General features: G+C 47.7%; 1 protein-coding gene across 1 annotated transcript; it reads left to right on the top strand.

The window, feature by feature from the left end:
* The first annotated feature begins 7,040 nt into the window (after nt 1–7,040).
* On the top strand, nt 7,041–11,076 carry LOC136537433 (E3 ubiquitin-protein ligase ATL31-like). The gene is made up of 2 exons (XM_066529409.1): nt 7,041–7,401; nt 11,018–11,076. Exons 1-2 carry the CDS (start codon nt 7,041–7,043, stop codon nt 11,074–11,076), a joined length of 420 nt encoding a protein of 139 aa, XP_066385506.1.
* Nucleotides 11,077–15,885: the final 4,809 nt, after the last annotated feature.

Here is a 15,885-nt window from a genome sequence, read left to right as displayed (position 1 = left end):
TATTCGGGAGAATATACCAACACAGTACAACCCGTGAACAAAAGGCATTTACACTCAACCACCACCATACAACTACACCTGACAATAGCGGACTCTACATCTGAAAGCAGCAGACTCTACATCTGAAAGCAGCAGGCTCTACATCTGACAACAGCAGACTACCAGAGAATATGCCAAGATTCTGTATCCGAGTTCTCTTTGAACAATGCTCGGGGGTTGCAATAGGAGAAGTTTTCAGTTCGTTGAACAACTCAAATTCAAGACCCTCTAACTTTTTGTTCCAAATAGCAAGAGGCTTGGGGGGCTACACTCAGTGAGTGCACTTTGTCCTTCAAAAAAGCGCACGTCACTCAGAAGACTTCTTCAAGACAGACGACTTCAAGGCCACATGATAAAAAGAACCCGGATATAGCTATATCCGAGATCTTTCAACAAAAAGAACCCGGATATAGCTAAATCCAAGCTCTTTTCGACAAAGAACCCAGGTATATGCTCGGGAGCCCTTCGATGAAGAATCAGGGCGATTTCAAGAAAAGACCCTCAAGCTCCTTGTGCCAAACAGAAAGAGGCTCGGGGGCTACCTCCAAATGGGAGTACTTTTTTCTTCAAAAAGGTACACGCCACGCGAAGATCTCACGAAGCGCTACATGGTTTCGCTCAAGAAAGCACTTGGACGACGCTTGTTCCTGCTCGACAAGACTTGAAGGAACAAGACGAGGCTTCTAGAACTCAACCATGAAGTGCTCGGGGGCTTGTCGGTGCGAGACCCATGGGATACCCCGCAAGGAAGGGAGAACTAGTCTATCCAGGATTCTTCCTTGTAATCTTAGTAGTAGTGTTATTCTATAATCCTACTAGGAACTCTCATTGTAAACCGACTAGGACTCCGGCCTCCTGACTATATAAAGGAGGGCAGGACTCCTTGATCAGGGGGTTCAAGAGAACAATTGTACGACACAACACTTTACAATCAATCCAACGCAAAGGCTAACGCCGACTGGACGTAGGGCTATTACTCGATCTAAGATCGAGGGCCCAAACCAAGATAAATCGACTGTCTCTTGCATTAACCGTCGAGTTCTGCATACACTGAAGCCCGAACATACTGCCTCGGGGACCCCCGTGGTAGGCTATTGATGGTCAAACATCGACAGTCACCTTGGGTGTCACGTCCTTCCTGAAGGCGTCGCTGAAGAATCCCTTAGGCTCGTCCCCATGTGCTTGTCGACATCTGTACCCCTTCCGTGACGTCTACTTCTGGTGGAGTTCCTCACTAAGCCTGTATATGCCCATATTCTACCCGCAATGGTTTCTCTTGCGGCAATCGACTTTGCCGTCGTCGTCTGGCTTCCATAGCGGATGCTTTGCCGCTATTGCTTTCCTATGGTGGATGCTTTGCCGCCGTTGTTGTTGGCCTCCGCTCTAGCAGATACTTTGCTACCGAGTGTGTTATGGCAGTTCCCTGCGGATGCTTTGCCGTAGTGGGTGACTTCACTTCTTCCCCGGTGGATGCTTGGCCGTTAGTGGAATCCCTGGCGGTTGCTTTGCCGCCCTGCTACTTGGCGGATACTTGGCCGCCGTGTCGTTGGCGGATGCTCTGCCGCCGTTGCTGCTTGGGGGTGGATACTTTACCACCATGGCATTATCTTGTTGTAGGCGACCATTGCATTGTTGTATCTTTTTTGCAGCCTCAGTTGGTAGGTTTCGGGTTTTGAGGGTAGTCGCTCCTCCATTTCTTCTTTATTCTTCTTCTCTTAAGTTGTTTATTCTAGTCACTCATCACTAACTTGGTGGTTTGTAATATGTGCTATGAGGGTTCTTTCATAGCTATGTCGTGTAATTCACTCTTTTTAATGAAAAATGGGCTATATTCCCCGATCGCAAAAAAAATTATCTAACTTAGAGCTAGCTCATAATTTTTTTAATCATTAAATAGTGCAAAAGACAATAGACTCGCATAGACTCAAGACATAGTCTCGCACACTTCACGGTGCATTCCTCTCTCAATGCACAATATTCAGGGCAGTCTCTCTCCACCATATTTATCAGCTTAGAGCTAGTGCTAGCTCATACCGTTGGAGACGCACTTCGGTTTACATTTACTCCAAGAAACCATGTACTTTGTAATAGTAATAACTTAAAGTACAAATAACACATTAAAACTCCCTTTGAAACACCAGAAATCTTGATTTATTTTAGAAAAAGCACATAAACAAAAGCCCGTGCTCCCTAAATCTTAAAAGGCAGATGATGTAACAGACAAAACAGAAGTCCATATCAGGAAGATGGAAAACAAACAAACGAACCTAGCCATGCATAGTTACATTAACTTTTAGAGGCCAAAGGAATTGAGGACAAAAAAACACCCAATGACTAATTTGTCAAAACAGACTCTAGGCTGTCCATATTGTTTCTCCCTTGATGACTCAGCTCCTGGACGTAGCCGAACCGTGGCACTAGCTCCCAGTCGCCACCATGCTACTAATGGAGCCATGTGAATGTTGTTATTCTTGCCCTTAAGGGCATGTGCCCCATGTGCATTCAATGGTGATGCACATGAGGTCATGTGCCCTTAGGGGCAAATTTTCTGTGTTAGTCATGTCCTTCAGTGACTGTGAACGAAGAATGCTCCTGGCTGATGCTGACCTGCACTGTCTCGACCGTGCTCGTAGAGCTCTCATTACAGTCACATAACGTTGTGATTTACATATAGTTGTGTGCACGCCAATCTCGACAGGGAAACATGCATGAATGTGGGTCTCTCAAGAGGAACGTCCGGCGGTGGCAAGTGCTTGGTGATGACCTGCACTGCCTCCACCATACTTGGACGAGTGGACAGGTTCGCGTTGGTGTAAGCCAAGCCAAAGGGCAGGAGACGCTTAGCCTCCTGATGGACGCCACCATCCTACTGATCGCCCTCTGTGTTGTCTGTGGTGACCACGCTAGCGTCCAGAGCCTCAAGAAACCTCCCCTCCCGGTGAAGGCACCAGACCTAGTCGGTGATGTGGTCATTCTCTGGCGGGACATTGTCGTTCTTCTTGCCTGTAACAACCTCCAGGATGAGAACCCCAAATGCGTAGGTATCGGTCTACCGAGTGGACCTGAAGGTCAACGCGTACTCAGGCGCTATGTAGCCCTAAGTGCACGTGATATTGGTGACGGAGCTCCTGTCTACGGCAACCATGGAAGCTATACCGAAGTCACCAAGACGGGCGCGGAAGGTCGAGTCGACCATGATGTTGCTTGCTTTGATGTCACGGTGTAGCACCGTTGGCTCGTGCTCATGGTGAATGTAGTGCAGACCGGTGGCTATTTTCTCAAAGCCATAACGGGTGGGCCATGTACCCATATGTGGCAGAACCGCACGAAATAACACATCTTCGGAGGCGCTCGTCTTCCACCAGACACTAAGCACCCCGAAAGCCAGCTACATCGGGCGGATTTCGTCGAGCACACCCAAGGGAGAACTCGAATAATCCATATTTCCCCCAGACCTTAGCATTAACACATACATGTATAAACTAACCATACTATCAGATAGACAACATTTTTAGGAACTTAACAGAATTTATTTCACAATTTTTGGATACTTATATGAATTGATATTAATTTCCAAAGTTTAAATGCAAAATATAAAACTATTCCTATTTTCTAGAAAAACGAAAACCGAATTCAACCCGCGCGGCCAACTAACGAGCGGCGCGGCCCACACGCACACAGCGCGCGCGCACGCGTGACCCGCAAGCGCGGCCCATCCGCACGTAAACGGCCCGCGATGGGGAGGCCCATGCGCGCCGGCATCTTCGCAAAAACACCCTTGAGCTACCGATGCTTCACCCCAAGGTTCGCAACACTATTCCTACAGACTGCTCTTTTACAAAGAAGCCCCTCCCCATTCACTTCTTTACCACGGGCCGGTCCTCCGGCCACCCCCGCACGCACCGGCGCGGCGGCGATGGCACTGGACTGCCACGCCGGCCATCCGGGCTCCTCTCCGTCCCCTCTAAGGGGCTGATGCTCACCTAGATGCAGACATGGATCGATGGGCGGTGAAGAGATGAGCGGGGACGCTGTTAGGAGCTCCCTCCACGGCGGCGGACACCCTGCGGCGGTGGCAGTCGTGTTCCAGTGAGCCTAGGTACAACCAAGGTGATAGAACCAATGGGTGGACGTCAAAGACTCGCCTCGCAGCTACCTGTGGTGGTGGCTTGACTGGGGACGGATCGGGCGTGTCCGGCCATGCGCACACGGCAAGCCCGACGACGGACTGTGGTGGCGCGGCCGCGTCAGCGGCGCCGGGAAAGCAGTGACGGTACAAGTGGGGTGCGTAGGGGATAGAGGGAATCTAGGCGAAGACAACGGTGCCACGGAATTGGATGCTAAAGCTCTGTGAAGGGGGTGCTCTGGAGTGGCTTGAAATCGGCCATAGGATGATCGGCAACGGGGAAAACTCTAAATTGGAGCTCGGCATCGCACGGCTGGGGCAGCGAGCGGGCTTGGTGCGTAGCTAGGTTCCCAATTGAGCCTCAGGCGGGCGCAATTACCCCAGAGGTGACCAAGCGCTGCGGTTTGCTTTGGTGCGGCTCTGTCGGACCGGCGCGACGCCATTCAAGGCGGCGGTGGTTGGGAAGCGCGACATGGCGTTTGCCACTTAATAGAAGAGGACAAAGGCGCGACTGAGGATGGCTACACGCGCGGCAGAACAAGGGTGGCAACGACAGTGGCACGGTGAGCAGAGGGGCGTTGTGCCGCCTCGGCGGGACGCGGATGCTAGGTGGAGCAGGTGCACGTGGGGGTGTCGCGGCCCTACGCGGCGCAGAGGGGAACGTGCGCGTGTTGGCGACAGAGGCTATGGCCATGCGATGCCACTACACCCCGAGCGAAAACGACGATGGCGTCTGGCGGAGCAGAGCCGAGCAACCGAGCGACGCGGGCGGCCCCAGAGGCACCAACAGCGGCGCCAGCGGCAGCGCGCATCGCGGTAGTGAGGAGGGACAGCTGCAAGCCAGGGCTGCCGACCACAGTAGCCAGCCGAGCTCGGCCAGACACACGCGCGCGGCTCAGGAGCACGGTGACCACGCCCACATGAGAAACCCGACCAAGAAAGTGCCATGCACGCTTTTTAAAGCATTCAAAAAATCTAAAACATTGATCCAATCGCCAAACCACCTTTGCTATACTTAAGAGGGTATATTAGGATACTAAAACAAGCCATAATACAACACCACTCCTTAACCCAATTTCTCTACAAAAAATACCAAACATTGCTTTGTCAATCAGTTTTCAGACTTAAGAAATCGACTGTCTTGAGTTGGATTTGCTTCAAATTCGATTTCCATACTATTAGAAATGTTAGCTAGTGATATCATTTTTCGACCATAGGTATTTCATCGTCATCTACAAAGTTTGTACTTCGAACGTTATTCAAGTATCGCATATATGTTTCATAGCATTTTTGCTTAATAAAAATTGATTTTAAACATTAAATGATATAACATAACTATGGAATCAACTTTCGTTTCGCACTTCCGTTGATTGTTTCGAGTTACGGAATTTAATCTACACTCTATATTACATGCATTAACACCTAAACATGATGTTCATAACATATTTTAGCAAATAATTTATAGTGTAACACCGAAGATGTTGCAGGATAGATGTTTCCTCTTATTGCTGTTGCCTTCGCCAGGCGGTGCCACTTTTCAGGAATGTTTTTGGTGACGTTGCGTCGTTAGCTAGCACACGCTTTCACCTTTAATGTACACGTCGATGCGTACGTGAGCTCACGGGTAAACGAATACTCCCTCCGTCCCATAGCAAGTTTCGGTCTCATTTTTTTTTTAGAGTCAACCCATCTTAACTTTGACTATATTTATTTTTGAGACTACGATGATTAAGAGTACTTGAACTCCAAGCGCCTCTCTCGTTATTATATACCTTGATCACGATGAAGTGGATTTGATCAAATGGATACGGATACAGAACGAAGGTGAGGAACAGATAATAATAGTCTCAGTTTGGACAATGTAGCCAAGAATGCGGTGTGGCTAAATCTTCCCAGTAACAGGTAAAACTGTAAAAGTGAATGCAAGGTGAGCGCACGTTTTAGTCGGAATCGGAATCTTATAAAGATGTCACAAAAGTTACGCCGTGGAGTGACCAAAGCAAGCCATTAACCTGGAGCCTGAAAAGAACTAAAGCATCATCAGATTAGATGCTCGTCTAAGGTGGTAGTTATAATTGATTATTAAAGAGTAAAATGCACTGGAGGTCCATTAACTTTCGTGGGGGTGTCATTTAGCTCCATCAACTTTGAAACTGTATTTTTTGGTCATGAACTTTTAAAATGGTTCACTGCAGGTCCATACACATTTATTTAACCTTAAATTCAAAGTACATTTGCAGAAAACCCCCTACCATTTTTTATCTTCTACGCGTTGTCGCAGTCGCATGCGGTGCGCCGCGCCAACACCGCGAATCCCGCTGCCCACCCACCATCGCCGCCGCGCGGTGCTCCTGCATGCTCTGCCTCTGCTATAAAACGCGTCCCATCGCCACGATTATCCTCACGTCAAACTCCTGACCAACCCCTCCCGTCCGATCTGCGACGCGTCCCTCCCGCACCACGTCACGTACGCGGACGGCTCCGTGGCGCGCGCGGCGCTGCTGCGGCTCAACCCTACCGGCTAGGGGCCCTCTTACGCCTTCGGCTTCTTCTGCACCAACCACCAGGCTCTGCCTTGCACCGAGTTCCTCCTTGGCGTGGTCGTCGTCTACTGCAACAGCGGCGGGCTCATGACCTCCGTGGTGGTGGGCATCCCGCAGGTGGTCTGGTCCGCCAACCGTGGCCAGCCCGTCGGGGAGGGCGCGTCCGCGGAGCTCACGACACCTGTCCCGTCTGCCGCGCCAACCTCGTCCCCGGCGCCGATGACAACGCCCGGCCAGCCGACGACGACGCGCCTGAGCTGCAGCTGCCGCCGCCGGCTCCCGCGCAGGAGCTGCCGTCACCCACAGCCGCGCCACCAGCGGCTGCTGCTGCGATGGTCATTGACGTGGAGGAGACACAGGAGGAGAGGATCATCAGAGAGGAGACCGACAAGCTGATGCGCATCGGCAGCGTGAAGCGCGCTCTGCGCTCCAAGTCCGGCCGTGCGCCCGCACGGTTCCCGCCCTCGCACTCCACAGGGCACTCGCTCGCAGTCGCAGCGTCTGCCACCACCGACACTGGCACCGGCACCGAGAGGTTCACGCTACGTTTGCCCGACCACGTGCTCCGAGACCTCGCCGCGATGGGGAAGCTCCAGCGCACCACGAGCCTAATCGCGTTCCGCTCCGGCCGCGGCGGCAGCACACGCCGTGGCGTCAGCGTCAGGACTGGGGCCGGCGGCGACGAATTTGCGGGTTGTGTTTTTTCGGGTGCGTTGAGCAGGAAGGGTGAGTGCGTAGAAGATAAAGAAAGGTAGGGGGTTTTCTGCAAATATACTTTGGATTTAAGTTTAAATAAATGGGTATGGACCTGTCGTGAATCATTTTAAAAGTTCATGAACCAAAAATACAATTTTAAGTTGATGACCTAAATAACACTCCCACAAAAGTTAATGAAACTCCGGTGCATTTTACTCATTATTAAATATCGATCGGCCATAGAGGAGCATATATGCCTAGCCAAAATGCACATCAGCATCATTTGAGACAGGCACAAACACCAACCACCGTAACGCTAGTGTGCGCACGAGTGATCTCCGTAAGAACACGTGTTCACCGTTGTGAAACTGGTAGGGCCGCCACTCGACCCGGAGTGGCTGCTACCCCAACGAAACGGCGGATCCACATCCACTTTAAAGTTAAAATTTGCTAGCACTCACGTCATCTTTAGTATCTGCCTAGTTAGCTCAGATCGACGGCGTGCTTGTTTAGTTCAAAAAAAAATTTCCAAAAAAAAGCTACAGTAGTCATCACATCAAATCTTACGATACGTACATTGAGTATTAAATGTACATTGAGTATTAAATGTAGACGAAAAAAAACTAATTACACAATTTGGTTGGTAATCGTGAGACGAACGTTTTGAGCCTACTTAGTCCATAATTAAATACTAATTACTAAATAAAAACAAAAGTGCTACAATAACCAGATTCTCAAATTTCGCGAACTAAACACGCACGGAATACACAAAATCTGTTGCCTTGGCTAAGCTAGCCGATCTGATTCCCTTCTTCACTCGCGGACTGACGGATTCGCCCATCACTAGCCCCCCTCGTAGTGCAAGGGAGGGTGCAGATGCTAGTGGCCACAGTCGCCGCACTTGCTGGGCTGGCTGGACCTGCATGCCAGTGGCTGTGCTGTTTGACCGCTTGTGGTCGTGGATGGACGCATCATAAGCTAAGATCCACCACACGCAATTCCCCGCGTCCTAATCAAATCATTGACCACGTACATGACATTATTATCCTGTTCTGTATCTGGCCAATGGACCCATTTTTTTTTAAAAAAAAGGAAGAGTAGTGTGTAAGTTCATCAATGGATCAGGCCATCAGGGAAGTGAGTGAATAGTGAATGTTGGTGAAATCTTATTACTCAAGCATCGAATAGCAAATTTTACTCTATTGCATAAAAATTTCAAGTCTAAAAAAAGTACATGTCATGGTATAAGGAGGGGAGTCTTCGATTATTTCCTATACAATTCTCTTTCTACCCTTAGTCATTCTATTACATGAATATAGCCTTCATAATCCCTAAGGGTAGTATGGTCTTTACATAGTATAATTATGCTATGGGGCAACTCTTCTAGGCTTCGCCGGATGAAGCGAGTCTTGGCTACGAAGTGGGTCTCCGCAAGCTAAGTTTATCAGCCTGTTCGGTTGACCGGTTTATATCGTTGCTGGTTCGTGAAGAAGTACTGCTGGCTGGTTTGTGTGAGAGAAAAATACTATTCCGGCTAGAAATTTACGATCATTTACGACAAGCCACAGCCAAACGAACAGGCTGTATGTTGACTTCGTTCCGATTAGCTACGTATGTACAGAGAACATGTACGTGCATACGAACTCTTTGGCTAAGTACGGGGAACCAGATGTCTGGGCGGTACATCGTTTTCGATGTGCTCAGGACCTCAGGTGTTGCGCATCTATCACCAGTAGTAACTTAGATGGTGTTCAGCTGGTCATGTTATGGCTTGTTACAGCTTATTCTCTCTCACAGAACACTATTAAATCATCCAAAACCATCTGAAATCTACTGTGCAGTCTACCAGCCAAACACGCTGACCCACTCACGCACGATTGTGATGTGTTTATGTGATAATAATGTGAAGGAACAGATTCCCCGATTCCATGGCTCCCGGCCCGTCGTCAGCCGTAGCAGCAGGCAATGCATCCAGCGTGTACGCCACCGATCGAGGTCATTAGACGCGTATCAGCTTATCATCGGGTCAAAGCTGCACTAAGCCGTTGACGTTTCAATTCTGAGATGAGAGGACGACGAGCTGGAGCCGGTTTTATCAATGCAATTATCACGACGACGTACCAGAGACCACCAAATGAGCGCGACGCATTCCATGGATCACATGCCATGTTCCATCTGCTGGGAACATTGGGTACACTCAATCGTTTCAGATAGAATCTGATGCGTACATCACCAACAACCAGTACCAATCGAGACTGTTGTCCTGTTCGCTTGGTTGATAAGTCATGAGCTAAAAGTACTGTTGACTGATTTGTTGTGAGAGAAGAATGTTGTTCGTTAGCTGAAAAAGTACGACTTATAAGCGAAACGAACAGAGCGTGTGTTACCACTTACAGTACATCGGTTAAAACGAGCCAAGTTTACAGAATTGGAGGCTATTGAGATTTGAGTGAGAGACCTGAAATTATGCACCACAGGTTAATATATATACTTGGTGGGCAGAAGGAAGAGGTGATTACAGACGCCGGCCTGGTTCTTTGCTTTGCAGGTACTCTGAACTAAGGTCTCAAAGTTGTGTTTAGACTGACACAGACGTGTGTGTGAGTCGTAAGTCTGACTGATTAGCCATCAGCACCTGCTTAATCAGTAGCACTAATCACCTACAACCTCTTCGTTTAGGCTTATTTGACTTATAAGTCGTACTTTTTTAGCCAACGAACAGTATTTTTCTCACACCAAATCAGCCAACAGTATTTTCAGCCATAGTTTATCAGCCAAACAAGACCAAGCGAATAGGGCGCCAACCAGTGGTGATCTTCCACTGTGTATGGATTTGGAAGTTTCTCTGCCAACCCTGCCGACTTTCAGATACTCTCACCTTCCAATATGCATGCTACCCCTACCTTTTAATGTCATGTTCGCTTGTCTGTTAAGTCATGGCTGAAAGTACTATTGATTAATTTATTGGGAGAGAAAAATACTGTTTATTAGCTGAAAAGTACGGCTTATAAGCCAAGTGAACGGGACGTTTAGGTTCTTGTATGTGACTGGTATGCTCCTATCATATTCGATGGATGGATGATCAGCGCCCACGGTTACGATTCGATGAAGATTAATTAATTGGTACGTATTGAACTGCTTGTACAGCGACAGCAGGCGTAGTAGCTCTGAACGCTGAACATGGCGTCCGTTCAAGGCCAGAGACTTCCAGATTCCCAATCAGGATACCACTAAATCGACGCCTGATTGGACATCGGTGTTACACGGTGCCCGTGCATTCTGCCACAGCGGCAGCTCTGCCAGAAGCAGCCGGGCGCTAGTGACCTAGCAAGCTTAATTTTTCCAAAAAAAAAAAAAAAAAACTAGTGACCTAGCTTTGCTGGGTCTTGGGTGGTTAAGGGTTCAATGTAGAAGTGCAGAACGGCACTGCAAGGGGCTATTCGATTGACTCCAACAGATGTACAGTCCAACTTCTTCTTCAGACCTGCAATCATTCATAGCTGATGATAATAGAATTCTGTTTTAAGCTCTCCTTCTGAGTTGAATTGAGGCCACCAAAATCTGATGATACACCTTGCGTCTTGCGAACTGAACAAGTGTCCTGTCTGACCAGGCACCCAGAGAAGAAACGGGGTGATCGCGCTGGAGGAGTACTTGGACGAACTGCGGTGAGCAAGCACGCCAAAACTGTGGCGTGGAATCTGATCTGCCTTTCCGGTTTCAGAAAATTCAGAGCTGAGTTTCCCCTGACTCTGACGGCATGCAAGAGCACGGCATCTCTGATCTGATCAAATCTCTTCCTTGTCCAGATGGAGTATAAGTGCTTATTTAGTTCCCAAAAAGTTTCTCAAAAAGTGCTACAGTAGTCATCACATCGAATCTTACGATACGTGCATGGAACATTAAATGTAGACGAAAAAAACTAATTGCACAGTTTGGTTGGAAATTACGAGACGAACGTTTTGAGCCTAACTAGTCCATGATTGAACATTAATTACCAAATAAAAACAAAAGTACTACAATAGCCAAATCCTAAAATTCACGAACTAAACACGCACTAAAACATGGTCTGCCCATCATTTTCGGATCATATCTATCCACAAGGCCCACACAAATATTCGCCTCCGTATAGCTTCGGACAAGAAGCTTTCCGGCGGGCTGAAACTGAAATGGATGCATCTCTTGGCCGAACAGAAATGGCGCGAAAAAGGTGACGCATTATTCAAGCATATCTGGATCGGCATGTCGCGGCCGTTCTTAAACAAGTGCCGGTTCACGTCTCCACGAGGGAGTGGAAACCAACCTTTGGCAATGTACAGACGAATCCAAGTCAGTGAGTCACCGAGACAGCGATTTATGCACAAACACATCACGGAAATTATATGTACGTACATGCATACTCCCTCGGTCCCGAAATAATACAATTCTCTTTTTTCGAGAAGTAAAAAAAATCTAAAGAAAATTCTAAAATGTATGATATCGAATGAGTATGTGTAATATATTTTAATAGTAAGCCTATTTGACGTAAATATTGATACTATTTTTTAGAAATTTAGTTAAAATTACGAAAACTGGACTTGATTCAAATCTAGAATTGCACTTTTTCGGGAGGGCGGAGGGGGTACATGCACATATATATCTGTCTCCACTTTCACTTTACGGATTGATGAAGAGTGCTCAGCTGAAATTGCGCCTCCCATCTTTAGTTTGCTGGAGGACCATGTTATCGGTGTTGTGGCTTTCAGCCTTTCAGGTTAACTTCAGCAATATTTTCACCGTCTGCTTCATCAGACACAGAGCAGATTAGATTCTTGAACTCGTCCCCCACCGTGTTATCGCTTTGAGGGTGGAGAATGAGAATCTTCTAAGATACTGTTTCGAGTGGCAGAAAAATATGGATAGTGATGAACAGCCCGGTGTTGCTGTCACATTGGTTTTGGCTTACTGAACAAATGGGGAAAAAACAAGTTGAAACACTTTCACTTCAGAGAGGTACTTTTGCGTGTACGAATTGCTCCTTGCCGTATGCGAAGACTGGTGTTAACGTCACATGAATTCTAGTGTGTGGATACCCTTTTGAATTTTTGGATACGGCACTGTGAGCTGAAATTGTAGAGATGTAGAATCCCAGACGGACCACCACATCTTGGCTACCATGTTGAGTTGCGTGGTACACTCATTCTATATATGTGTTTTCTTTCTTCGGGACCTTTCAAATCTTGGAGAAAATTTCTCGGCTGATGAAAAGCCATATTAAAGGTTCGTCATTCCACATCTTCAGTATTATCTCTGAAAAAAAACATCGATATTTTTTTGAGGAAAAAAAACATCTATATTACTAGCATGGAGTATGAACAGTACTACCATTTCTCCATGTTCCTTTAACTTCCTCTGAAATGACATGTTATTTCATCTTGATCAGGTACGACCTTCCTCAGGAAGATCGTTGTGCAGATTAAATACTTTTAGTAAGGACATGTCATCTGTCATTTCCATTATCCTGATGCAAAGCTGGACCTCAAATGATATCTTCAAGGTGCACCTGTCTCTGCAGACGAAAAGGTCCATCAGTGAGTAGCAAATGGAGCATTCCTTCACCCACTACAGAGTACAGGCTCAAATTCTACGTTGGTTGGCAATGCATGACTTGAAGAGATGAAGTTTAGGCAGTTGCAGATTTGGGTTTGTGATTTTGTGTGGACAAATGGCTCCTTGAAGCGAAACCATCAACTTTACTCGAGCGTTCCATAGTGGAGAAGGGGAAAGGTGGACAAGGAAGTGTTAGACTAGTATCTAAAGAGTATAGCCTTCCCCGGATATGGATGAATGAGCAAAGTGCTGGAGTAGTAACTACAGAGTACAGAGTATGCAACGTCAGGTCAAAAATAAAGGAAGGAAAGAAACATGAGCAAAGACAAAGATAGGTTACGTATAATCTTTACTGTACCAAAAAAAGCAAATATATGCATATCATAGAATTGGTGTTTCACCATGTGCAAGGAAGCCATAACATTTCTTTCTGTGATCTGCCACTTAGACATGTCAATGCGAATCATGCAAAAGCGCTGTGGTAGTGAATACGACTGTTCAGGACGCTCTCACTTGAAAAGAAAATGTCATGTTCCCACCAAAAAAGAAAAGATAATGTCAATGCTGTTAACTGTTATTAGCACCCAACAGTTTAGCCCATGTATGAAATAAATCAGACAAAAATTACCTATTTTTTTACAGTGATTAACTGAGCTTAACTTTTTCTTTTCTTTTTTTTGCCCGAATGGACGGCAAGAGATTTGGCATAAGGTTTTCAGCTAAAATGTACATGTATAAAGTGAAGGATTCCGGTTCAGATACGCTGAGCAGCATATCATCAGTGAAACAACATCTAGTGTTCAGATAATCAAACTTTGAGGAATACATCTCTCTTTTTGGGTTGCATTATTGCAGTTTTCTGCGGGCCATGCCACTAAAAGTGGTTATCAGCGCAGACGACGTTCTCCCTTCTCCTACAGGTTCAGTGGTTCACCAAATTATTCAGAGGTCAGCCCTATAGGCGAATAGATCATATCATGCAGTGGCAAAACAGGATCCGGAAACAAATAAGCATCCACGGATCGCCCTGCATTTGTGCCTGTCTGCTGCATAATTGAGAAAGAAATGATGGACGATGGCTTAGTGGCAACTCCTGTAGCCCCATGCTTTGCGTCAGCGCAAAGCAATCGGTTCCCTGTTCATCTGGACCTGCCCAACACCAAGCTGCATCCTCAGGCAGAGATCTGCAGCTCTTTTCTCTGCAGCAAACAGGATCTGGACACTGTGCCAGTACGCATCACGCTGGCCATCATTCTTCTTCATCATCATCCACGTCCCTGCGCTGCGAATCGGAGCACCGAGCACCTACCATAAACTGAGAATGACAAGACTGTTAGAAATAAACCACGACACGTGTCCACGGCGTGTGCATGTGTGCCGCGTCATGGTGATGTGCATGTCTGGTTATTTTTGGGTTAGGATCGAGTTCACGTGTGGCTCTTGGATGTTGTGTGCCTCCTGGATGGCATGCAATGGCCGAGACCGAGTCTAGTTGAAGTAGTGGTGTGCATGGCGCTGATTTGCATGGTAGAAGTCCGCATTGTCTGGATGAGCAAGTGGCTCACAGTGTTGCTGCGCGGGTCCTGCAAATCATGGCGTGATGGCCGGCATGGAGGCGAGCTCCATGGCCTATATGTAGCCCCGATGCTTCTCTGTATTCTTGCCAAGTCCAACGAATATGTAGTCAAGATACAGGCGATTTTGTCGCTGCGGCGTTCGTCACTGGAAAATAGTGTGTCTATTGTGCTTCTTCTGTCTCTCGCCAAGAGCGTTGACGCTGTGTGTGTTTGAGTGGTTCATAGACGAAACCAACAAAGACAACATGTGTGCACACTACAGAGGAACAGCTGACAGGTCATTTTCGAGATATAAGCATTGCAGTGGAACTTGTCCTTCTGAAATCAAAGTTGAACAGGCTCTTGCATCACGAGAAGTGGAGAACATGCAACTCAACATGTATTACTTGAATTATTGCATTATTGAGAACGTGCATTCAGCACTAACAATGCTCTTATTTATTACTGCTTTTTTTTTTTAGATGGACTATCAAGTATGACTGTCACTGCCCTTCTCCCCTACGGAAAGACTGTTGAATAACTGATGGACTGTTGTTGCAAGAACTATCAAATGTTATGCTTCCTTCCATTTTTCTTTTCTAACAATGTGTCGATCTAGCCGCTGCGTGATAACGTGTCGTTGTTCTAGAAGCAGCGATAGATCCTCCTGCACGGAGTCTCCAACCCCAAGAGATCGGTCGCACTAGAGCAGAGCAGTGGAGCTTCTGCCCTGTTCGCTTGGGTGGCTGATTTATTGCCAGAGAAAAATATTATTCGTTAGGCTGAAAAGACATGACTTATAAGCAACAGGGCGCCTGTCGTGAATTGCTGTAGGGCGCTCTTCCTCGGCATCTGTGGTTCAGTAGGTCCCGGCGGCTGCTAGTCTGCTACTGATCTCCACTCGCATCCACAATTCTAATTCCCGCCACACCGCCGCTGCGTCCTCCGCCACACCAACGGCAGACGGCAGAGGCCCTGAACCGCACCACCGCGAAGAGGACACGAAAGACGCCGGAGAGGGCCACATACCACAGAGACCCGCAGCGAGGGGACGTTCTTGGACCGGAACGCCTCCGCCCTCCGGCTCTGGGGACGTGCCATCGCTTTGGAAATGGAAACTAGAGGCGCGGATCAACGTCGTACGCCGAACGCACTCGGCCGTCGATCGGCACCGTGTGGTGCCGGTGCACGGGTGGCCGGTGCGCGGGTGGGGGCGCTGCCGGCACTGTGCCACAACGGCAGACGACGCACATAGCAGCCTGAAAGCTCATGGCATGTGTGACTGTGTGTTGACTTATGCTGTCAGAAACTAGCGAGATGGTGTCAGGAATCAGAT

The sequence above is a fragment of the Miscanthus floridulus genome, chromosome 2, assembly GCF_019320115.1.
Source record: "Miscanthus floridulus cultivar M001 chromosome 2, ASM1932011v1, whole genome shotgun sequence".
In the NCBI taxonomy this organism is placed as follows: Eukaryota; Viridiplantae; Streptophyta; class Magnoliopsida; order Poales; family Poaceae; genus Miscanthus; species Miscanthus floridulus.
Note: the sequence above shows the minus strand (reverse complement) of the source record. Positions and strands in the feature narration are given on the sequence as shown.